The 25,036-nt window shown below is 40.9% G+C and overlaps 1 protein-coding gene across 5 annotated transcripts in view; it reads right to left on the bottom strand.

The window, feature by feature from the left end:
- The window catches only part of LOC128692507 (cyclic nucleotide-gated channel alpha-3), a 1,073,829-nt gene that overhangs the window by 44,504 nt on the left and 1,004,289 nt on the right, over positions 1 to 25,036 (bottom strand). For all 5 annotated transcript variants that reach the window (XM_070090000.1, XM_070089998.1, XM_070089996.1 and 2 more), the window contains exon 4: positions 11,509 to 11,649. In XM_070090000.1, the coding sequence (XP_069946101.1) occupies positions 11,509 to 11,649 (141 nt within the window). The remainder of the gene's footprint in view (positions 1 to 11,508; positions 11,650 to 25,036) is intronic.

Here is a 25,036-nt window from a genome sequence, read left to right as displayed (position 1 = left end):
GGTGATGAAAGATTGGATATCAGATTGGAGGGAGAGAGTATGGAGGAGGTGAATGTATTCAGATATTTGGGAGTGGACGTGTCAGCGGATGGGTCTATGAAAGATGAGGTGAATCATAGAATTGATGAGGGGAAAAGGGTGAGTGGTGCACTTAGGAGTCTGTGGAGACTAAGAACTTTGTCCTTGGAGGCAAAGAGGGGAATGTATGAGAGTATAGTTTTACCAACGCTCTTATATGGGTGTGAAGCATGGGTGATGAATGTTGCAGCGAGGAGAAGGCTGGAGGCAGTGGAGATGTCATGTCTGAGGGCAATGTGTGGTGTGAATATAATGCAGAGAATTCGTAGTTTGGAAGTTAGGAGGAGGTGCGGGATTACCAAAACTGTTGTCCAGAGGGCTGAGGAAGGGTTGTTGAGGTGGTTCGGACATGTGGAGAGAATGGAGCGAAACAGAATAACTTCAAGAGTGTATCAGTCTGTAGTGGAAGGAAGGCGGGGTAGGGGTCGGCCTAGGAAAGGTTGGAGGGAGGGGGTAAAGGAGGTTTTGTGTGCGAGGGGCTTGGACTTCCAGCAGGCATGCGTGAGCGTGTTTGATAGGAGTGAATGGAGACAAATGGTTTTTAATACTTGACGTGCTGTTGGAGTGTGAGCAAAGTAACATTTATGAAAGGGTTCAGGGAAACCGGCAGGCCGGACTTGAGTCCTGGAGATGGGAAGTACAGTGCCTGCACTCTGAAGGAGGGGTGTTAATGTTGCAGTTTAAAAACTGTAGTGTAAAGCACCCTTCTGGCAAGACAGTGATGGAGTGAATGATGGTGAAAGTTTTTCTTTTTCGGGCCACCCTGCCTTGGTGGGAATCGGCCAGTGTGATAATAAAAAAAAATATATATATTGTGTGTGTGTGTGTCGTGCCGAATAGGCAGAACTTGCGATCTTGGCTTAAATAGCAACGCTCATCTTGCCATATAGGACAAGTGAAAATTGTGTATGCAATAATTTCGCCAAAATCATTCTGAACCTAACGAAAAAAATATATTTCACTGTGTTTGTTTAGTATTAAATTATTGTAAACAAATCTAAAATATATTTAGTTGGGTTAGGCTAAAATAAATTCCTCTTGTTATAATAAGGGTTAGGTAAATTTTCTAAGTTCCTTTTGGTGCAAAATTATAAATTTTTACATCAACATTAATGAAAAAATATATCTTTAAACGTATAAGAGAAAATTTTAGAAAGGACTTAATTTTAAATGAGTTCTTGCTAATTGACCAGTTTTACATATTCGGCACGACATATATATATATATATATTATATATATATATATATATATATATATATATATATATATATATATATATATATATTATATATATTATATATATATATATATATATATTACATATATAAAACAACTCTGCGACTAGCCGGGGGATCGAACCCGTGTTGTTTTAGCCCGCCTTATGGTGAGCGAAAATTCCACGACGCTCTAACCCACGGGAGCATACAATCCTACAAGAATCACGCACCCAGCAGAGCTAGGTGTTGTACCGTGATCCGAGGACATACGATGGTGTGGATGCCTCAAAACTAATTTCATTCTACTCCACGTTTGGTGTACTAGGAGTAAGAAAAAAATTCAGTCGACCTCCTGAAGGCTTCCCTTCGGGGGTTACCTGCCTAGCACAATGTTAAATGTTGGTTGAACATAAACCCAATTATAGTAAATTTACTCTACGAATACATACTTGAAGAGTGGACCTGCTGGTCCATCTCAGCTCCAACCTTCCCAACATTGTCCACGACCTGACTCTCCACTCTGTATATACTCACATATACTTTGCTCAGGTACATGTGCTTGTGACTTGATACACTCCACTGTGTGCAGGAAAACTAGTCAATAAAGTATCGCATTATATTGCATCTGTATCTTTTTTTTTTTCACCGTGTCACTATTTTATACCGTTTATCAAAATCGCTAATCACGTCCCTCTCGCTCTTTCTCTGTGCTCTTTGATCATACAGAAGAAAAAATTTAAAGAGCTATTTTTGTATTGGTTTTATGTATGATTGTACCAGCAACATGAATTCACTTCCAAAATTGTGTTCTCAATTCAGTTAATTTTTGTTATCCATGAATAGCATATTCTGCTTGCCAGGTTTTTATTTTTATGTCCATAGCCAAGAATTAGTTAGACTTCTCTCGAATTTTTTTCAAATTAAAGTCTCTCTGAAGAAAAGCTTTGTTTTATATATTACTACGTACATCTACGTAAACTTAAATATGTGAACTTGTGAAATCAGACGCAATTTTGAGTTTACTATTTGGCTGTTTGTCTTCCGGAAGTTAATGTTATTTTTTTACATTAAATGCTTAAGCCAATTTCTCAGAACACGGTGCATATGTTAAGACAGGCCAGTTGTTCTTAACATGGCCCTTCCCTGCAGGGTCATTCAGCCTATTTCTTGGATGCTGAGCTGCCATTAATGACGCAACACGTCTTTGAATGTTAACACACATGTACAACAGTTTGGCATCTTTTAGGTACAAGGACACAAGTGCAACTAATGTGAGATTTTATTGTGGCAACTTTTTCGTTCTCCAGGAGCTTCGTCAAGCAGATACAAACAATACATGGACACAGAGGGTATATACAGTATAAGCATTAGTGAGGTATAAGGCATAACATAATCGTAGTAGTAATTTTATAAGTAGTTGTGGTAGTAGTGGTACTTGTGGTAGTAGTAGTAGTAGCAGCACCAGCAACTATGTGATAGCAGGGTTTATTGTTTTGAGGAAAATTTTTGCTAATACTTCAGAAAGGATGAAGCTGCCTTTATTTTTGCTTAATTGTGTTAAATATTGCGATTAATGATGATTCAAGGCATTTACGTCTCCAGAAATTAGGTTCTTTAATCACTAGGTGGACGCCGTTGAAAATCATCAAGTGGTTGGCGGAATTCCAGTGTTGTACGCAGGCGTTGTTAGTTATCGTTCCTGCATGCGTTAATGTGTTTATTGAGAAGAGTTTCGAGGTTTCTTGCTGTTTCACCTACGTATACTCCACAGGGTATCGTGTAAACCCCTTCATTGACTGATTCAAGGTATTAAATTTTACAGATGTCGACTCCAGTGTTATGATAAATGGTTTAAAAAACCGACAAGTTGAGGATTGAGACACTTATGCAACAAATAGGAATCTTTATTGAGGAAACGTTTCGTCACACAGTGGCTTCATCAGTCCAGTACAAATCAGAAGGGTGTAAGGAGAGGAGGAGTTCGAGGTAATCAGTCCCTCAGCCTGGAGTCGATGTGTTCAGTCCATCAGCCTTGTAGAAGGTACAGCACAGGGCCGTAGACGTGGCTTATATACTGTAGTCAGGTGAGGCGAATCAGGAGGGGGTGGGGTCATAGTGGTACCATCCACTAGTCGAAGTAGGTCTTCGTCCAAAGGTTGGACAAGTGTAGAAGAATTCTTTGTATCAAGATCCCATGATGTTGCAGTGTCTGACGGATGTGATAAATGGTTTAAAAAACCGACAAGTTGAGGATTGAGACACTTATGCAACATAAGGGAATCTTTATTGAGGAAACGTTTCGCCACACAGTGGCTCCATCAGTCCAATACAAATCCACCAATCTACAAGATTGATAGACTGAACACATCGACTCCATATGTTGCATAAGCGTCTCAATCCTCGACTCTAGTGTTAGCTTGCGTAAGTGCGTTAGAGACGTTCAGTGCAACTTGACTGTTGGGAAAGATTGTAACTTTGTTAGAAGTGGTGTTAGTGCGTGGAGAATTGAAGAGTATCCTTATTCCGAAATGTTTCTCCTACACAATAGGCTTCTTCAGTCCAATACAGAGAAGGCAGCAGAAGCAGTGATATAAAGATATAATCAGTCCACCACCTTCGAAAAATGTAGCTTTGAGGTAGTCATTCCCTCAGCCTGGAGAAGAGTTGTGCTCCAAAGTGAGGCCCAGAAAATCTTGAAGATGACAGATGAGGCGGGACCCACTAGTAGCAGTAAGAATGAGTCACTGTAGCAAGCCTACTGGGTAGGTCCGTCTTAAGTCCAACCTTTCTCACTCATAACTAGTGGTCAGGTAATAAAGCTGTACATGAATGGTATACAATACTATACCAACAAGATGAAGAATTAGGCACATAAGCGATGGTGCTCTTCACTAACTTCAAGACTGAGGGACTGATTACCTTAGCTTTTGTATATAGTTCTACAGGCTTCACATTCTGTCCTTGTATTGATAAAACCATTGGTTGGCGAAACGTCTACGAATAAAGATACCCAGATGTTGCTTATGTGTCTAATTCTTCAATAAAGTTGTCGACAAGAATGTAACTGATGCCTAGTGAACTGCTAATGGACGAGACGCGTAATAACAGTCTTCAACCTGCAGCAAAGACCGTAAAGACGGTATAATGCGATCCTTTACTGACAACGTTTCGCCCATACAGTGGACTTTATCAAGTCACAACTAACTGGGAAGAGAGGATGTGGAATTGAGACACTTATGCAACACATGGGAAACTTTATTGAAGAAACGTTTCGCCACACAGTGGCTTCATCAGTCCAATACAAAGTAGAAATGGGTAAGGAGAGTAGAAGTATGAGGTAATCAGTCCCTCAACCTGGATTCGATGTGTTCAGTCCATCACTCTTGTAGTAAGTGCAGCATAGGGCCAGAGAGGTGGCTTATATACTGCGGTGAGATGAGGTGAAGCAGGAGGAGGCGGGATCTTAGTGGGACCTGCCACTAATGTAAGTAGGTCATCGTCCAAAGGTTTGGGCAAGCGTTGAAGTCTTTGTACCAAGATTCCATGATGTTGCAGTGTCTGACAGATGTGATGAATGGTTTTGAAAACCGACAAGTTGAAGAATTGAGACACTTATGCAACACATGGGAATCTTTATTGAAGAAACGTTTCGCCACACAGTGGCTTCATCAGGTCCCACTAAGATCCCGCCTCCTCCTGCTTCACCTCATCTCACCGCAGTATATAAGCCACCTCTCTGGCCCTATGCTGCACTTACTACAAGAGTGATGGACTGAACACATCGAATCCAGGTTGAGGGACTGATTACCTCATACTTCTACTCTCCTTACCCATTTCTACTTTGTATTGGACTGATGAAGCCACTGTGTGGCGAAACGTTTCTTCAATAAAGATTCCCATGTGTTGCATAAGTGTCTCAATTCTTCAACTTGTCTGTTTTCAAAACCATTCATCACAAGAGAGGATGTGTAAGTATATAGTGAGCGTAGGGACGTGAAGAGTCAGGTGAAGTATATTGCAGCTGATTTTTTGGCTATAATAATAAGTGGGAAAAATATATTGCTAAAAGGAGGTTGAATTCGAGTGGGACTTGCTTAGCCTCGGCCAGTAGGCCTGTTGCAGTGTTCTTCCATGCTCTGATCTCTCGCTATGCGGGATAGCGTTCAAGTAGTCCCCTGCCAAGAGGTGTTGTAGAAGCCGTTGTTGTTCTAGTTGAAGTTGTTTGATATGCTGACTAGTGATGAGTTCAGAATCATGCGTTTTGAAGTGTTCTCTCTGACAGTCAGTGGTGGGTCATTGTAAGTACGGTGGCCCGTGGCCTGATGGCAAAAGCTCTTACTTCACACGCTGAGTGTCTGGGTTTGATTCCCTGCAAGGATGGAAACACTGGGGGTGTTTCCTTACACTGGCTACCTATGTTCACCCATCAGTAAAATGGGTACCTGGGTGTTAGTCGACTGGTGTGGGTCGCATCCTGGGACATAACACGCGGCTTTCTATATAGTAGTATGTCAGCTAGGCCTGTCTATCACCGTCTTCGAAGGTGATAGACTGATTATATTGTCTTTACATCTCCACTCTTTCCAATACCTCCTCTGTGTGCGACTGAAAAAGCCTACTGTATAGGCGAAACGTTTCGGAATAAAAATACCAAAGTGTTGCACATGTCTTATCAACTTGACGGTATTGTATAATACCATTGTTAATATTAACATCCATTCTGTGTGGGGATGAATTAGTTCTTACGAACTTTGGCGAGTTAAGGTGTATTACAAAAAAAAATTCTATAATGCCCTGGCATCGTATAATTAAATTTATCAGTCTGCAGAAACGTGCGGCACCTGTTTCATAAAGATGGAGTCATTTATGGAATTTATGGTACAGTATTTACGAAAAACGCCACGTTGTTCGAACGTTATGTCTTTCCGTAAGCAAAGAGATTATTTTTTATGAGGAAGGTTTTGCGGCGCCTCACATTTTGAATATTATGGTAAACCACGCGTTGTTGTGCGTCTTACTAAAGCACTCGTTATTTGTTGTATGTCTTGTTATAATACTCGTTTTTTCTTGCACGTCTTGCTAAGCACTCGTTATTTGTTGCACGTCTTGCTAGAATACTCGTTATTTGTTGTGCATCTTGTAAAACTACTCGCTTTCTGTTGCATATCCGGCTAAGCCACACACTGTCGAACATTCAGCTAAACACCAACTTCTGTGACGCACAACTTGTTAAAACCGTCGTGAATTACCACATTCTTCGTCGTAACTGTCATCACCTGTATTATTCTTCTGATGTTCTTCAACACATCTTCAGTTCTCGTGTTAATTAAGTCTTCTGTGCCAGCATAAACTACACAGTGTTATTTGCTTGCCTCTGCACGCGCCTCCTCTGTCTCATCGGTAATGTGTTGAGAATGTACAACAAACATGTGTCAGACTGTAACTCTTACCGTGATATATTCCTTCACACCATGCTCACAAGCTGCCCCAGGGGAGTTACATACACTGTTCCTCTTGACACACTGTACCTCTTGACACACTGTCCATGACATACTGTCCATAATGACACTGTTCCTCTTGACACACTGTCCATCATGACACTGACCATGACACACTATTCATGACACATTTTCCATCATGACACATTCTCCATCACGACACACACTCCATCATAACACTCCATGACATATTCTCCATCATGATACATTGTCCATGACACACTCCATCATGACACAGTAACATGACACACTCCATCATGACACACTATCATGACACTCTCCATCATGTTACCACACTTGCTACCACTCACATCACATGTACATCCCAGTGATCTTGTTTTTCACACGTTTATTAGTAAAGTACACTGTCTATTTTTCCTGTCACTATTTTAAAATTTTTATGCAATATAACTTAAATAATTGTTCGTGAGCAATTAATTTTAATGCTGCCTGAAATGCTTTGTATCACCGGGGGCTTTCTATAAAATATGTCAATCATTTTAATATATCTTGTATCTATTGTGTACTGTACTTTAATAGTAATAAATATTGTCAATTGTATATTTTTGGAGCAAAATTCTTTGATCTTGAGGAGTTTTACATATGCTTATTGAAAAAAAATTAAATATTGAGTGATCGCCCAGAATACCAACAAATTTGCTTCTGAGGTAAAAACAGTTTTGAGTATAGTAATTTGGAATTATAATTATTTACGTAACATGTAGATTTTGGGTTACAGAAAAATATAGAAATAACTTTTTTCTGTGATAAATGGTTTTAAAAACCGATAAGTTGAAAAATGAGACAATTATGCAGTATATGGGAATCTTTATTAAGGAAACGTTTCGCCACACGGTGGCTTCTTCAGTCCAATACAAAGCAGAGAGGGGTACGGAGAGGAGGAGTTTGAGGTAATCAGTCCCTCAGTCTGGAATCAATGTATTCATTTCATCACTTGTAGAAAGTACAGCATATGGCCGGAGAAGTGTCTTATATACTGTGATCCAGCTTCCTTCTGCTTCCACTTGCCGGACTACAGTATATAAGCAACTTCTCCGGCCATATTGTACTTTCTACATGAGTGATGGACTGAACACATCGATTCCAGGCTGAGGGACTGATTACCTCAAACCCCTCCTCTCCTTACCCTTCTCTGCTTTGTATTGGACTGAAGAAGCCACTGTACGACGAAATGTTTCCTTAATAAAGATTCCCATATGTTGCATAAGTGTTTAATTCTTCAACTTTTTTTTCCCACTTATTATGAGTATGATCAAACTCGCGTTAATAAACGACACAAATTTATATCGGTAACACACGAATGTTTTGGTATCTAGTGTTATCTTAGGGTTCGATTCCCAGCCAGAGCAGAAACATTGGACGTGTTTCTTTCCACCTGTTGTCTATGTTCCCCATCAGTAAAATGGGTACCTGGGTGTTAGTCGACTGGTGTGGGTCGCATCCTGGGACACTGACCTAAGGAGGCCTGGTCACAGACCGGGCCGCGGGGGCGTTGACCCCCGGAACTCTCTACAGGTAAACTCTCTCTACAGGTGTATGACACGACACTTCCTGGGCTAAGCAGTACTACCAGGAGGGTGTTGCAGGCTCAACGTCCCCGTGGCCCAGTCCTTCAAAATATAAATACATAAGCAGTAAACTGTGATCCTTTATTTGTCAAAGGATCACATTATATTGCTTATGTGTTTATATTTCAATTGTGTCTGTATTTTATACCATTTATTTCGACCCGGTCCTTGACCAGTCCTCAGCTATGTGTTGGAGGACTGGCCAGGGACTGGGTCACGGGGACGTTGACCTCAGAAACACCCTCCTGGTACTACTGCTTAGCCCAGGAAGTGTGTCATACACCTAAGATATCAAGACACATGTGCAACATCTGGGTATCTTTATTGTAGACGTTTCGCCATCCAGTGGCTTTATCAATACAAATTCCAGGACAAAACTTGAAGATAGAACTATGTACAGAAGATGAGGTAATCAGTCCCTTAACCTAGGAGTAGGTGCGACTACGGTGCTCTTCGCACCTACTCCAAGGTTGAGGGATTGATTGCCTCATCTTCTGTACATACTTCAACTATCTTCAAGTTATGTCCAAGAATTTGTATTGATAAAGCCACTGGATGGCGAAACGTCTACAATAAAGATACCCAGATGTTGCACATGTGTCTTAATTTCATCTTGTCGGTATTGTATACCATTCTTGTACAACCTAAGATATCATTAGATACCAAAACATTCATTTGTTGTCAGGATAAATTTGCATCGTTTATCGACGCGAGTTTGATGATTAAGAATGTCGTATCAGAACTTACCCAGCGAGTCAGGATTTTTAGTTAGGGAAAATATCCTTTTTTTTTTTTTTTTTTTTTTTTTTTTTTTTTTTTTTTTTTTTTTTTTTTTGCAATGAGTTCATGGGAGAAAATCATACTTGACACTTAACGTATGCATACTGTTTAGTTATCGTCTGTTCCTCATCAGTACTCATATTAAGTGAAAAATTCTATATTTTTCTGTAACATAAAAATCTAGGTGCTGGGTAAATATTTGAAATTCAAAATCAAGATACTCCAAATGGTTTTTACCTCAATAGCAACTTTGTTGGTACACACACACACACACACACACACACACACACACACACACACACACACACACACACACACACACACACACACACACACACACACACACACATATATATATATATATATATAAAGAAACCTGTGGGGTTTCACAGTTATTTTCCTATTTATAATCTAGTACACCAGAGAGGCTTCAGTGGTACATTAATAAACAGTGCCAGAGTGAAGACAATGATTTGTTTCTTCCCTAATGCTCCACGTAATATGGGCATTATAAAATAATCCTCTTTGTACAATGCAACTTTATTGTCGCTCACACATCTCTCTTACCATTTAAAAAATTAATATTTTTATTTTATTTTTGCATGCAAATGAATGTGTTTGGGCTGCGGGGTGGGCCAGCAGAAACAAAGATAGTTCTTGCTCTAACTTGGTAAACTGCCGTAGTTCAGGGTAGTGGCTAAGTGATGTGTCAAATTTTGACAAATGAACAAAACACCTAGACCATATTATTTTTTTTAATCTTGTAGGAAAAGTAGCCGTCTATGTATCAGGTAAACGAGCGATTAACATCTCATATTCCATGAGCAGTCGTTCCTGAATCACAGAATGGTGGAGCCCGAACATAAATTTCACAGACCAGTGTGTTAACCACTGGACCACCTACCATGGGTTCTAGCCCCATCCGCTCTGTGATTTGTTTGCTCTATAGTGTTCTTATGATTTCGTGAGTCGTTCGTGAGCTAGACATTCGCAGGACCTTGTCTTTCCCAGGTAAGAGTTTTTAATCTCTAAGTGCAAACTCGGGATTATATTGAAATTAGTCTTTGAGTTCACGGCCACGTATGTTCTCGCATCAGTGCAACACGCCCAATCCTACTGGGTGCCTGGTGTTTGAGAATTGACGGTCCAGTGCTTAGAACGATGTATACGTTGTACTTGTGTCTTGACAAATGTTTATTTCTTCTCATTCTCATACAGTCTGTTTGCCCAGTCACCTTGTGCATTATATCAGCAGCTGGTTACAACACACTGACTTTGTTCCAGGTACAGTGGTGATTCCTTGTGATGCTGGCAGGCAACCTCGGTGGACACCCATTATGCTTTTACAGCTAATTAAGGCGACCAGGTAGCGTAATAAACTGACACGTTGGAGATAAACCTTTAGATGACTTAATGATATGATGTTGGTTTTCTAAATCATTTACAAGTTGAAGAATGAGACACTTGTGAAACATCAACATTTGGGAATCATTATTGAGGAAACGTTTCGCCAGACAGTGGTTTCTTCGGTCCAATACAGAGAAGAACGGTGGAAGATGAAAAGGAGTGTGAGGTAATCAGTCCCTCAACCAATCTGAGGGACTGATTACCTCAAACTCGTTCTCATCTTCCTCCATTCATCTCTGTATAGAAGAAGCCAATGACTGGGGAAACGTTTTCTCAATAAATAGTCCCAAATGTTGCGCAAGTGTCTCATTCTTCAACTTTATAATGGTTCAGGAAGTCTGAAATGTTGTCCAAAGATAAATCTTTATGTTTTGGATTAGTTGTAAATTGTTCCAGCCGAGGTGGTGTGACTTTTCTTAATATGATCATGGTGAACTTGTAGACTGACCTGGTGGTCATCCAGCTGACTAAATTGAATTACTAGTGTAATCAGATGTCCTGGGGTCTGGCAGAATCATACGGGGAACCGACCTTGTTGATTATTGATGTAACCCTGGCAGTAGAAATAGTAGGATACTCCAAAGTAAGACACACGTGGGTGGAAGGGAGATTTGGATAGTGGAAGAGGAGAGGAAAGGTAATAGATTGAGGCAAAAATCTGGAGCCTAGACCCAGCCACATTGTTTGGCCAGAGTAGAGAGGAAATGTTGCTGACTGAATAATCGCTACTGCAGAGCTGGTCCAGATTCAGGTGGCAAAAGACTGGCAATAGGTGGCGCCTGTGCGTCGTATGCAAGGCTAGCTGTTACCTGTTTATCAATGCTATTATATAAGATGGAGAGGAAATATGGAAGGATGGTTAAAAAAAAAGGGCATCTTCAAGGTCCACACCCTGGCAGTGTATGGCGAAACCTGTAAGAGTGACCATGTAAACTGACCTGGTAAGCAGCTGACGGCCTTCTCCTCGTCGGAACACTTCTGGGTGAGCCACAGGTAATCAAACCACTTGATGACCTTGGCTTGTAGGTGCGCCGGCACTCTCCGCATGCGCATGTACGTCTTCACACCGTCCAGTTTGGCTGCCGGGAAGAAGATATTACTGTTAGTACTCCAACGGCATGTGTCGGAGGACAGAAGGAAAGTGCTAGTTTCTGCTCCTGTTTACTCGCGGTATGCGCCTTACACTTGTGCTATGAAAATATACAATATATCAGCAAAGTTGTGTGAAATATGCTAAAACTACTAGCATAATAGTCGCTGCTCGATCCTAGAAAGATATCTCCATGTTATATAACCCCAGCCCCTTGTACCTCAGTACACGCGACTGGAATAGTGCAGAGTGCGGTATAAGCTTGTAATGCACTTAAATATTTGCTGTGAAGATTTGAAGCGAATCAGAAGAGGCCTTCACAAGTCAATCATATGGAAAAAAATGTACCAGTTCCTTCAATAAAAATTAAAAAAAAAAAAAATAGGACACAGCACAGATCTAAGTCAAACCTTCCGTTAAGAAGCACCAGAGTTGGAGCTAAACTGAAGAGGAATTCTCCTGTTATCTAAAAATGAATATCTTAAAAATAGTTTAGTCTATCCTCGTTAAATTTAAAAGTCCTGAAAATGCTATTCTTTCAGTTTCCTCCATTTTTCATTTACTATATTGTTTCAAAATTTCTACAATCTTATTAGAATTTTTTTTATATATTTTAAGAAAATAGTCTAATAAAATTACTTAAAAAACTGCTGAATGGCACCCAAAAACCAATACAAAAATACTTCCAATTAAGATACACCAGCGTTTAGTGTTTGAAGCCGATCACATGAATCATTCCCCAGCTATGGCGCGGATTCCAAAGATTCCAAGTTTTTTTTTTGACCATTTTATTAACAAATTTATCTGTACGCACCTGAAACCCTAAGATGTATCACTCAATAAATACCTAATTTGTCTGGAATTACAAAAAATCACTATTTTACACACAAATATGAACATTCTGCACTACACACTGTCGTCGAATTTCGCGGTGCCGTTTTTGAAGGTCTAAATCAGTGCCACTGATTGTTGTAACAGTAAATGGAGCCATTCCAGCATCTTGGGAACGAGTTAAATAACTTTCCTCACAGGGTACATGCACACTTAATCTTTTTACTCATAAATCAGTCTTATACAGAGTAACAAATTAAAGATGGGAATAGTGAATACATTATTCCGCTCGGTTACAAGTTATTAATACTTATACATCAACATACTTAACCAAAGAGAAAGGGATCTGATATATGCAAAATAGACCCACTCGCTAATTATTTCAAGAATTTTGCCGTAGTTACCATACTCAGTAATAGCCCACACGGTGACACAAACTCAGAAAATTAATTGAGCTGTATACTTCAATTTCCTGCTGGGGTCCTCTTCAGTAGATACACAAGTGAAAGGAGATCATGAATTTAGAGGAAGGTTGCGTCTCTCCATCGTGCTGGTGAGCATGGTACGTCAAGTCAGTGCATGGGAAGACAGGGAGTGTGTTGACAGGTCGGGGAGTTTGATGACAGGTCAGGAAGTGTGATGACAGGTCAGGAAGTGTGATGACAGGTCAGGAAGTGTGATGACAGGTCAGGGGGTGTGGTGACAGGTCAGGATGTGTGATGACAGGTCAAGGAGTGTGATGGCAGGTCAGGGAGTGTGATGGTTGTTTGGGGTGGGAGTGTGATGACAGGTCTGGAAGTAATGCTTAAAATTTGGGTATACTCATATGTCGGAAATTTTAAGCCGATTGGATGAGGCCTCGTGTTATGAGCGAAAGCAGTTAAAAAAGTTGGAGAAAGCCAAAAAAAAAAAAAAAAAAAATACTACTGGCAAACACTTAAAAGTCCCTCTTAAAGGGATGGGGAGTAGGGGACACTTAACTAAATGTATGTAAGTCACTAAGCCATCAGAGGAAGGGTTCCCCGTATTGCATAACCCCAACTCCGTGAACCTTGTTGCATGTAACAGAATAGTGCAGAGTGCACCATACGTTGCTAAAGCACTTAAGTATTAGCGTTGAAAATTTGATGCCCTTCTGAAGAGTCATTCACACTTTATCGCTTGGAGACTAATATCCCAATTTATTCTATAAAAAATAGTTTAGGGCTTACGTATCCCAAAACTAATTCAAACTTTCCATTAAGAAGCACCAGTTTTCAGGAAGCCAATCTGAAGAGGCATTCTTGGTTATCTCACAGAAATCAGTATCCCAAAATGGATTAATATTTCAAGGAGCTAGTAACCCTTTCTCCTGTGTATTTTACTAAATTTAAAAAGAGAAAATTTCGTTTTTCTTTTTGGGGCCACTCTGCCTCGGCGGGATACTACCGGTTTATTGAAAGAACTTCAAGTTTGACGTGACTTAGAAGTTTTATTATTAATCTATCGGGGCTGAAGTTTGTAAGCTAATCGGGTGAGATAATCACAAATTATCTTAAAAAATATTTTTTATTTCCAAAGTTCTTAAGTATAAATGGTAAATTAAGGCCTTTATAGGCTAAAATTAATCTAAAATTTTCTTTAAATAAGATTTACCAGCGTTTAAAGTTGGTCAGAAGAGATGAGCTATTTTTCCACCTATTTAAAAAAAACCAGTTTGCTAAATAAAATTGGCAAATTAAAACTTAACACAAATCAAAATCAGGAAAAAGCTTCATATGAAGGAAACACGTCAGTACTAAAAGTCTGAATCCGATCAGAATATATATTCTCCAGGCATTGACAAGAATGCAACCATTACAAGTTGATTAGCTACATTAGTCACTTTAGAAAATTTGCACCTGCACAACCTAAACCCAAAACGTTTCATCCATCTCATAAGATATATCAGCCATTAAAGATTGATGCTTTTTAGAAGAGACAAAGTCAAGTTGTTTAGTGGAAAATATTATACAGTTGAGAAATTATGATTGGTAAAATGCACCAACTTATTCCACTAACAATACCAAGGTTTCTATAGGTAGAATATACCAGTGATGGAGGAAGGAGGATCAGAGAGGCTTTCTACACTCATCACAGTGAGACCAAAATCAGGAATGATCCACATTGACCAGAGAACACCTGCACGTGCCAGTTGTTCCATGAACTTTCTTCTCACCCCCCACTTAACCTTTTTCCACATTTCATCTTTACCTTTCCTTCTTTCTCCCCCAACTTACCAAACCTCTGTTTCAACAACCTCCTCTAACCTCCCTAGTTATAGCTCACTCGTGTTGAAAATTTGTAGCCGATTGGATAAGGTATTTTGACGTTAAAAGCTAAATAAAGCCTTGAAGAAAGTTATAGTAAGACAAGAACACAGTACATAAGCATGTGGGATAAACTCGTACGAGAACATAGTATTTAAGGGAAATGCTGTAAGAAAAAATATTTTTTTTAAGAAAGTACAATTTTATATAATTTTAAGAATATCGGTTAATTGACACTTACATGGTTTAATTTAAATATAAAAATTATATGAGTTAACATGCACCAGCTTTTAGGGTTTGAATTCGATCGGAAGAAACAGTCTGTAGTTTTTATAAGGAAGTCAGTCTATTTAATAAAATTGGGAAATTAAAATTTACACAGACGAACTTTATTTAATATCTCCCTCCAACACTGAAAGTTGAAAGCCTTTCGCAAGAGGCATTCTTCAGTTATTGCTCGGAATCCACGATGATTTCAGTTTTATTAAGAACGTCAACAAATTGTCAGGTTTGTACTTACAGTCTATCAAGACTTACAGGGTGTCAGTCCTCCTGTCAAATACGTTGGTGTAAATATTGTGAAGTCGGGCAAAAGATGCATGCTGCTTTAGTTAGTGAATTGAAAACAGAGTACCAGTGTATTGGATAAAATTGGAAAATTGGGATTTATTCAGGCGAAAAGTCAGAACCATCCATTCAGGGAAACACACAAACCCTAAAAGTGTGAAGCCGACCAGAAAAGGCATTCTCCAGATATTGCATGGAATCTGGGGATGCCAAGTTCTGTTACTCTGCTAGTAAACCAAACCATACCCCGGCCGGGATTGAACCCGCGGTCAGAGAGTCTCAAAACTCCAGCCCGTCGCGTTAGCCACTAGACCAGCTAGCCACAATAAGATTCATCCAACTAGGTATATTTCTACACCATAGGAAGGTTAGCACAGGCACCACTGTGACCACAAATGCAAGTTTTTACAGACGAATCTCCAGCTAGCGTGGCCGTGACGAACTCTAGCTCAAGTCCCTTCACTGCCGTCAATATGACTCAAGAAATCGTAATGACACGATTGCACAGTGGTGCCTGTGCTAACCTTCCTATGGTGTAGAAATATATACCTAGTTGGACGAATCTTATTGTGGCTAGCTGGTATAGTAGCTAACGCGACGGGCTGGAGTTTTGAGACTCTCTGACCGCGGGTTCAATCCAGGCCGGGGTATGGTTTGTTTGCAATCGTGTCATTACGATCTCGTGAGTTACTCTGCTAGTAAATTGTAGCAGGTTTGCACCGACACAGTCTAAACTTAATCTAACATTGTACGTGAACAAAATTAAATGTTAAATAACAAAAAAAAGCACAATACCGTGACTGGAACAATACACAGATAACCTACACATAGAAGAGAGGAGCTTACGACGACGTTTCGGTCCGACTTGGACCATTTACAAAGTCACACTAACGATCGGAGTCCTGGCACGGGTCTTAATCTTGCGATAACCCGTCTCTGGCTCCCGAAGGAGAAAGTCTTCTGCAATGTTGAAACGCATGCTGCTCAAGCACTGGTCTGGTCGTTCATCTGGTGCGTCTCAAACGAAAACATCGTATGTACTCCTAACCGTGGACACTAGCGAGGAGGAGGATATGTCGTTATCACGGGGAACGAAAAGGAACGAAAGTTCAGGTAAGATCCCAAATGGGATGAGCGGGGAAGACGGGACAGACGAAGAATAGTGCTGGAGAGGAGTGTTCTTAGTCGTAGAAATAGAGCCAGGGCTTAACCCAGCAGCGAAGGCGATCGTGGGACAGATATTGAGAAGAGAAATTCAGGCTCTTCTCTTAGGACTCCAGTGGGGTGAGTGAGGAGGAAGGGACATGCGACGTTTAGCGCTAGAGAGGAGTGTAGAACTGGGCTATGTCTTAACCCAAAAGCTAAGGCGAACGTGGGTCAGAGAATGGTACCTGTCATAGAATGTACCTGTCAGTGAATGTACGGTTATTTGTAAATAGGGTTTGGAGCAGGACATGCAAGGAGTAGAAAAGATTGTGTTGGTTTGTGGGTCTGCGAATGTCTTCATCAAGGAGAGTGGTCCAGTAGTCATGTTGTGTCTCAAATTTGTCTGTCTGTCTGTCACTGAGCGTCTTCCAGTACAGATTCAGCGCAGGGATGTCTAACTGCGCATGGAGAGACTCGCTTGTGGCGAAGTCTTCCCACCTGACATCAAGCACCCAGCGCAGCACCTTGTTCTGGACACGCTGCAGTTTAAGTAAGTTTGTTTTTGCTGCAAGAGAGAGGGCTAGAGGAGAGTAAGTTATCAGAGGGCGTATTAGGGATTTGTAGAGGTGTAGTTTGGTGCGTTGAGAGGCATGTTTCAGCTTGTAGAGGCCCGCAAGGGCCTTACTAGCTATTGCATGCCTTGAGTGAATGTGTCCGTGTAAACGAAGAAGGTAGTCAAGATTAACGCCAAGGACAGTGACAGATTGTGTGATGGGGATGTAAGTGCGGGTGTCAGCTGTTCTGAGCTCGACAGGTAATGGAGGATCACGTTTCCTGTAGTTAAAATACGTAATGCTGGATTTAGCTGCATTGGTTTTGATCCTCCATTTTTGTTCCCAGATGGCTATCCTGTCGACCTCATTTTGTGTTTTGTGTGTGAGTGTATCTATATTGGCATGAGTGATAAGTTGTGTAATGTCGTCTGCGTAGGCTAGTGTGATGGAGTTGTGGTATACAGGTGTTGGAATGTCATTAGTGTATAAAATGTAGAGGGTAGGGGAGAGGACAGATCCCTGGGGTACTCCGGCTTTTAGTGTGAAGTAGTCAGAGTAACAGCCTTGGAATTTGATTCTCATGGTACGGCCGTCTAGTAAGTTGCAGAGGAGTTTACGAGTAGTGAGAGGCAGGTTGAAGTTAGTGCAGAGTTTGTACTTGAGCCCTTCATGCCAGACAGTGTCAAAGGCTTTTTCAACGTCTTTTGCAACCAGGGCTGTCCTGTTTCTTTGTTTTGTGTTGATGTGGATGTAGTTGAGAATGATGTTAATGGCATCCTGTGTGGATCTGTGTGTTCTGAAGCCAAACTGGCCATCAGAAAGTAGAGAATTATGTTCCAGGTATCTGCGAAGGCGATGATTAATGAGTTTTTCAAAGAGTTTTCCTAAAGTTTCAAGGAGGCTGATAGGGCGATAGTTTCTAGGGTCAGAGTGGTCTTTATTGGGTTTAGGAAGGAGGATAGCAGTAGCAGCTTTGAAGAGAGAAGGGAAGTATCCAGAGGCAAGGGAGGCATTGAGGAGATTTGTGTAGGCAGTAATGATAGAGTCAGGAAGGTGTTTCAGGATAATATGGTTTAGGCCAGAGGCACCAGGAGCCTTTGGAGGAAGGTGCCTGAGGAGAGTTTTAATGTCTGTGTTGGTGAAAGGAGTGTCGAGTTCTTGGGAGGAGGTAAGAGTGTCTAGATGTATGTGGCTGTCTGGTGTTGTTTCTTGTGTGTGTGCAGTGTTCCAGTGTTCTATGTTCTGAATGTGTTGAATAACGTTAGGGCGAGGTGGGTGAGGGTGGAAGATGTTCTCCCAGATGTGTTTGAAGATGTTGGTAGCAGCCTGCGGGTCTGAGATGTGTGTGTTGTTGTGGGTGATGTGTTTGAATTTGTTGGTGGGAGTAGTGCCTCTGATTTTTTTTGATAAAGTTCCAAAAGGCTTTAGTGTTTTTAATACGCTGCTTGTCTGCTTGTTGTATTAGTTGTGACCAGTGATTGTTGTGGTCTTGGTCTAGGCTGTGTAAAATGTTGTTTCTAAGGTAAGTGAGATCTAATCGGACTTGATTAAATCTGTGTGTTGTAGAGGAAGCGGTTGTGGTAGCAGATAATTAGTCTTCTTGTTCTGAGTGACGGTTTGAAGGAATAACGAGTGGTGTGAGTTTTCTTTGGTATTGCGATGTTGGCTGCTTGTGTAATGGTGTCCTGGATGAGATCAAGTTGAGTATCGATGTCAGAGATGGGTTTGTTGTTGTAGTCATAGGTGAGGTTAATATTGTCTATGTGTTGTTTGAAAGCATACCAGTCAGCGTTCTTGTAGGAGAATGAAGGTGTGGTTGGAATGAGGACAGGGTTGGAGGAGATGTGTAAGATGGCAGGAGGTAGTAGTGGTAGTAGTGGAGGTAGAAAGTAGTAGTGTTGAAGGTGGTATGGAGGAGGAGGAGCTAGTCAAATACTGAGAAAGAGGAGCACTACAAGGGAGCTAGGTGCCCATAGAGGGTAAGAGCAAGAACACAGAGGGGGGAAAAATAAATAAAAAATGAAGGAACAAATACCCAAGGTAGAAGAAAGACAACCCAAAGGAGAAAAAGGAAAGAGGAAAGGGGAAGAAGAAAAAGAAAAAGGAATCAAGTTAAGTCACGGGTGTCCTGAAGTTTGGAGCATTTTACAATGTAGTGGGAGAGGAAGGCATCTACAGAGACGAAGCCAGGACTAAGATTCATACAAGGAAAGTTGTGTATTGGGGAAGATTCAACCAGACGACGACTGTTAAAGTTGGAAGTAGGGAAGACAGTTTTAACAGAAGACCAATCAGTAGGATGGCTGTGATCTCTGATGTGACAGAAAAGAGCATTGTTGGTGTCGGCAAGCCTTACACTACTTTTGTGCTCCCAAAGTCTGTCAGAAAGAGATCGGCCAGTTTCTCCAAAGTGCTGAAGAGGACAGGAGGAACAAGAAATAGAGTAGACACCAGGAGCATCTGTAGAGGGAGGAGAGGTATGAACTAGATTGGTGCGAAGTGTTAGTCTGGCGGAAAGTAAGTTTGATGTCTAAGGAACGGAGAGAGTTGTTGAGATTAGAAAGACCGGAAATGTAGGGAAGGCAGAGGACAGGAGAGTTCCCAGGAGTAGAGAGTTTGGGAGAGAAAAAGTTCCGTTTAGCACGTGAGAAGGCAGTCTGTGGAATGGGAAGGGTAGCCAAGACGGGAAAATGAATTATGAAGAGTGGAAATTTCTGATTGAAGGGACTGAGCATCACAAATGCGGAGAGCACAGAGAAAGAGAGAGATAACACTTTTCTACTTACTACTGCTGTATAGCCCTTGTGGCTTAGCGCTTCTTTTTGATTATAATAATAATACTTACTACTACGATTACTAAAACCACTACTACAACAACTACTACTACTACTACTACTACTACTACTACTACTACTACTACTACTACTACTACTACTATTACTACTACTACTACTACTACTAGTACTACTACTACTAGTACTACTACTACTAATACTACAACTACTACTACTACTGCTGCTACTACTACTACAACAACAACAACAACTACAACTTGTACTACTACTACTACTGCTGCTACTACTACTACAACAACTACAACTTGTACTACTACTACTACCACCACCACCACCACCACAACCACTTCTTTTACCACTACTACCATTAATACTACCACTACTACCATTAATACTACCACTACTACCATTAATACTACCACTACTACCATTACTACTACAACTACTACTACTACCATTACTAGTCCAACCTCTACTACCACTACATTTGCTACTACTACTAATACTACTACTACCACTGCCACCACCACCACTACTACTACCACTGCCGCCACCACCACCACCACCACTACCACCACCACTGCTACTACTGTTACTACTACTAATTCTACTACCACTCCTCTCTTACCCCGCCTCTACTTCGTTGTCTTCTAGCCTTCTATAATTTTCTCACCGCAGTTGTAACTTGATGGTTTAAGTGGAACCGAAACGTCGTGGTAAGGTTCCTCGCCCTAGTACAAGTTTAAAGTTAGTAATCTGCACTTACAAGTCACTTTGTTAAGAAACGTACAATAAATATTTTGTGGTGTGAAAGACGGTAGAGAGAGAGAGAGAGAGAGAGAGAGAGAGAGAGAGAGAGAGAGAGAGAGAGAGAGAGAGAGAGAGAGAGAGAGAGAAAGCAGGGGAACAAAAGGATGGTAGAATTAAGTCAGAAGGATGCTGCAAGACTGTGTTGGTCGACAGTGTGTATCCGGGGTGTTTCATCAGCTGTCCAACACATTCCTCCGCCTCACAATAGCTCAAAGATATACTTTATCATATTCTCTCTCTCTCTCTCTCTCTCTCTCTCTCTCTGCTGAAAGGTAAGCTTCCCAAATCAATGTTTATTTTCATAACAGCAAAATAATTAGCGTAACCTTTAATCTTATAAAAAAGTAATTAATGTTTGAGCTTCCTATATATGCTTAGGTTATATTTAATATAAGGGAAATATATTAGAGGTAAAGACTTTGGTTTCTGCTGGATCTCTCTCTAACAGTATGGGACTGGAGTCTGTGACGAGTACTGGAGTCTGTGATGAGTACTGGAGTCTGTGATGAGTACTGGAGTCTGTGATGAGTACTGGAGTCTGTGATGAGTACTGGAGTCTGTGATGAGTACTGGAGTCTGCAAAGAGTACTGGAGTCTGTGATGAGTACTGGAGTCTGTGACGAGTACTGGAGTCTGTGACGAGTACTGGAGTCTGTGATGAGTACTAGAGTGTGAGGAGTTCTGGAATCTGTGACGAGTACTGGAGTCTGTGACGAGTACTGGAGTCTGTGACGAGTACTGGAGTCTGACGAGTACTGGAGTCTGTGACGAGTACTTGAGTCTGTGACGAGTACTGGAGTCTGTGACGAATTCTGGAATCTGTGACCAGTTCTGGAATCTGTGACGAGTACTGGGGTCTGTGATGAGTGCTGGAGTCTCTGTGAGGAGTACTGGCGTCTCTGTGGCCAGTACTGGAGTCTTTGTGACCAGTACCGGAGTCTTTGTGACCAGTACTGGAGTCTTTGTAACCAGTACTGGAGTCCTTGTGACTAGTACTGGAGTCTTTGTGACCAGTACTGGAGTCTTTGTAACCAGTACTGGAGTCCTTGTGACCAGTACTGGAGTCTTTGTGACCAGTACTAGAGTCTTTGAGACGAGTACTGGAGTCTCTGTGAGGAGTGCTGGAGTCTCTGTGAGGAGTACTGGAGTCTCTGTGAGGAGTACTGGAGTCTCTGTGACCAGTACTGGAGTCTTTGTTACCAGTACTAGAGTCTTTGAGACGAGTACTGGAGTCTCTGTGAGGAGTACTGGAATCTCTGTGAGGAGTACTGGAGTCTCTGTGACCAGTACTGGAGTCTTTGTAACAAATACTGGAGTTTTTGTGACCAGTACTGGTGTCTTTGTGACCAGTACTGGAGTCTCTGTGAGGTCTACTGGGATCTTTGCAACCAGTACTGGTGTCTTTGTGACCAGTACGGGAGTTTTTGTGACCAATACTGGAGTCTTTGTGAGGAGTACTGAAGTCTTTGAGGAGTACTGGAGTCTCTGTGACCAGTACTAGAGTCTCTGTGACCAGTACTGGAGTCTTTATGACGAGTACTGGAGTTTCTGTAACCAGCGCTGGAGTCTTTGTGACGAGTACTGGAATGTCCATGACCAGTACTGGAGTATTTGTGAGAAGTACTGAAGTCTTTGTGACGAGTACTGGAGTGTCCATGACCAGTACTGGAGTATTTGTGACAAGCCATGGAGCTTCTGTGACGAGCCATGCAGTTTCTGTGGCGAGTTGTATAGTTTATGTGATCAGCTCTGGAGTTTCTGTGACAAGCCATGGAGTTTGTGACGAGCCCTGGAGATTCTGTGACGAGCCCTGGAATGTGTGATAATCTCTGGAAGGAAGAGCATACTGACTTGGCCTAAAACACGCACAAAGGCAGCTTTACTGAATATAAATACACTTCCCTCGCCCTTATTTTCTTCTATATTATATTCTCCTTTCTCCCGGCAGCAAATCATCATTTAACCCACCACCTGGATACATCTCTCCGGCCAGTGACCGAGGCCCGCCCAACACATCAGCAAAATCCACTTTAAGCCCGACCTAATTCACTACATCCTCCCCCCAACCCTCACAGCCAATAATGAGCAACCAGCTTTGCCTGATACGCCGCAATGAGCCTCAGAGTTCAAGAATATTCATTGTATTAGAAAAAGGAACCTGATACAAATTAAAGCCTATTCATACTATTAAGCGCAGAAATTAAGATAACATTACTAATAACAAATTCAACATTCTCTAGAAGCAACTGAGTAACATGGTGAGACAGACCAGGCGAAGGTGTTGCAGGAGCAACATTTCTCATTGAGGAACAATGGAGTATTGAGGAGCAGAATGTCCTATGTTACTGAAGGTGTACAGATACCGAATTGTATTTCGTAAAAATAGGATTCCCCAAAGACAGCCTACGACGTCCTAGACAACCATCTTCCAAACAGCAGAAAATACATCAGCAGCGTAGCTGTAATGAATGTGATTTTCGTCACTGATAAATATACTGGCAAGTTGCCGTCATTTTAGAGAGATGTGGAGAGCAAACTTTGTTTACGTCATTGGTCACAACATTGTCAAACATCATGTTAAAAGAGTTATCTATTTTGAGAGGACAAGAGTCAGCTTGACTGGACATTCTAAACGTCCAGGAATCATCTGATGTCAAGGAGCTCGAGTATAAATCTCAGTTAGGAACCAGTATCTCTGTATCAATACTTTTCAACAGGGATGACTAGTCATCCTGAGGAGTAACTCATAGTTAAAGCCATGGATGACCTAGGATAGGGTCATTGAATGACCTGGCTGGGGTAAGCCACGTGTGACCCAACTGAAGTTCCTGGAGGACTTGAAGTGGATAATGAATTTTTATTTTCGCTTATGCAGCAGGCTCAATCATCTCGTGTGTAGAATGAGGAAGCTTTCATCATCGCCAGAACATCCTATTATGGAGGTTCCTGGATGTATATGCTTCAAGTACCTGAATATTCAACTGCCCAAGGATGATTTTTTTATTTTCCTTGACTGAGTTAATGACACTGATTATAGGTACTTGACAGGTTATACAGCAAACACCTGAAACAAAGTTAGGTCTCCGCTTTGGAAGGAATATGATAAAGACCAGTAAACATGAAAAAAAGGACAGTTTATATATTGTCACACACTGGCAACAGAATATTGAGAGACAGCTACATAGATACTGGCTTAAGTAAGGAGGAAATAGTAGATATGGCAACTGTACTTATTCAAGATGGGATCATTCTCATCTTCTGAAGATGATCCCAGCAGGGAGGTCGAAATATACAGGTCAGTTAATCTTCTGAGTTTCCGTCTCCATGTGGGTTATTATTGAGCATTGATAAGTGTTATTATACCTTAGTTTACGTATATATATATATATATATATATATATATATATATATATATATATATATATATATATATATATATATATATATATATATATATATAAGAAAAAAAATAAGAAAAATTTTTGGAGCGAGTTAAACAAGTTAAGAAAGCCTAGGGAAAGTATGGATTTGTCAATTAAAAACAGAGTAGGGGAGTTAGTAGATGGGGAGATGGAGGTATTAGGTAGATGGCGAGAATATTTTGAGGAACTTTTAAATGTTAAGGAAGAAACAGAGGCAGTAATTTCATGCACTGGTCAGGGAGGTATACCATCTTTTAGGAGTGAAGAAGAGCAGAATGTAAGTGTGGGGGAGGTACGTGAGGCATTACGTAAAATGAAAGGGGGTAAAGCAGCTGGAACTGATGGGATCATGACAGAAATGTTAAAAGCAGGGGGGGATATAGTGTTGGAGTGGTTGGTACTTTTGTTTAATAAATGTATGAAAGAGGGGAAGGTACCTAGGGATTGGCGGAGAGCATGTATAGTCCCTTTATATAAAGGGAAAGGGGACAAAAGAGATTGTAAAAATTATAGAGGAATAAGTTTACTGAGTATACCAGGAAAAGTGTACGGTAGGGTTATAATTGAAAGAATTAGAGGTAAGACAGAATGTAGGATTGCGGATGAGCAAGGAGGTTTTAGAGTGGGTAGGGGATGTGTAGATCAAGTGTTTACATTGAAGCATATATGTGAACAGTATTTAGATAAAGGTAGGGAAGTTTTTATTGCATTTATGGATTTAGAAAAGGCATATGATAGAGTGGATAGAGGAGCAATGTGGCAGATGTTGCAAGTATATGGAATAGGTGGTAAGTTATTAAATGCTGTAAAGAGTTTTTATGAGGATAGTGAGGCTCAGGTTAGGGTGTGTAATAGAGAGGGAGAATACTTCCCGGTAAAAGTAGGTCTTAGACAGGGATGTGTAATGTCACCATTGTTGTTTAATATATTTACAGATGGGGTTGTAAAGGAAGTAAATGCTAG

This window comes from Cherax quadricarinatus, chromosome 30 (genome assembly GCF_038502225.1).
Source record: "Cherax quadricarinatus isolate ZL_2023a chromosome 30, ASM3850222v1, whole genome shotgun sequence".
NCBI classification, from domain to species: Eukaryota; Metazoa; Arthropoda; class Malacostraca; order Decapoda; family Parastacidae; genus Cherax; species Cherax quadricarinatus.
Note: the sequence above shows the minus strand (reverse complement) of the source record. Positions and strands in the feature narration are given on the sequence as shown.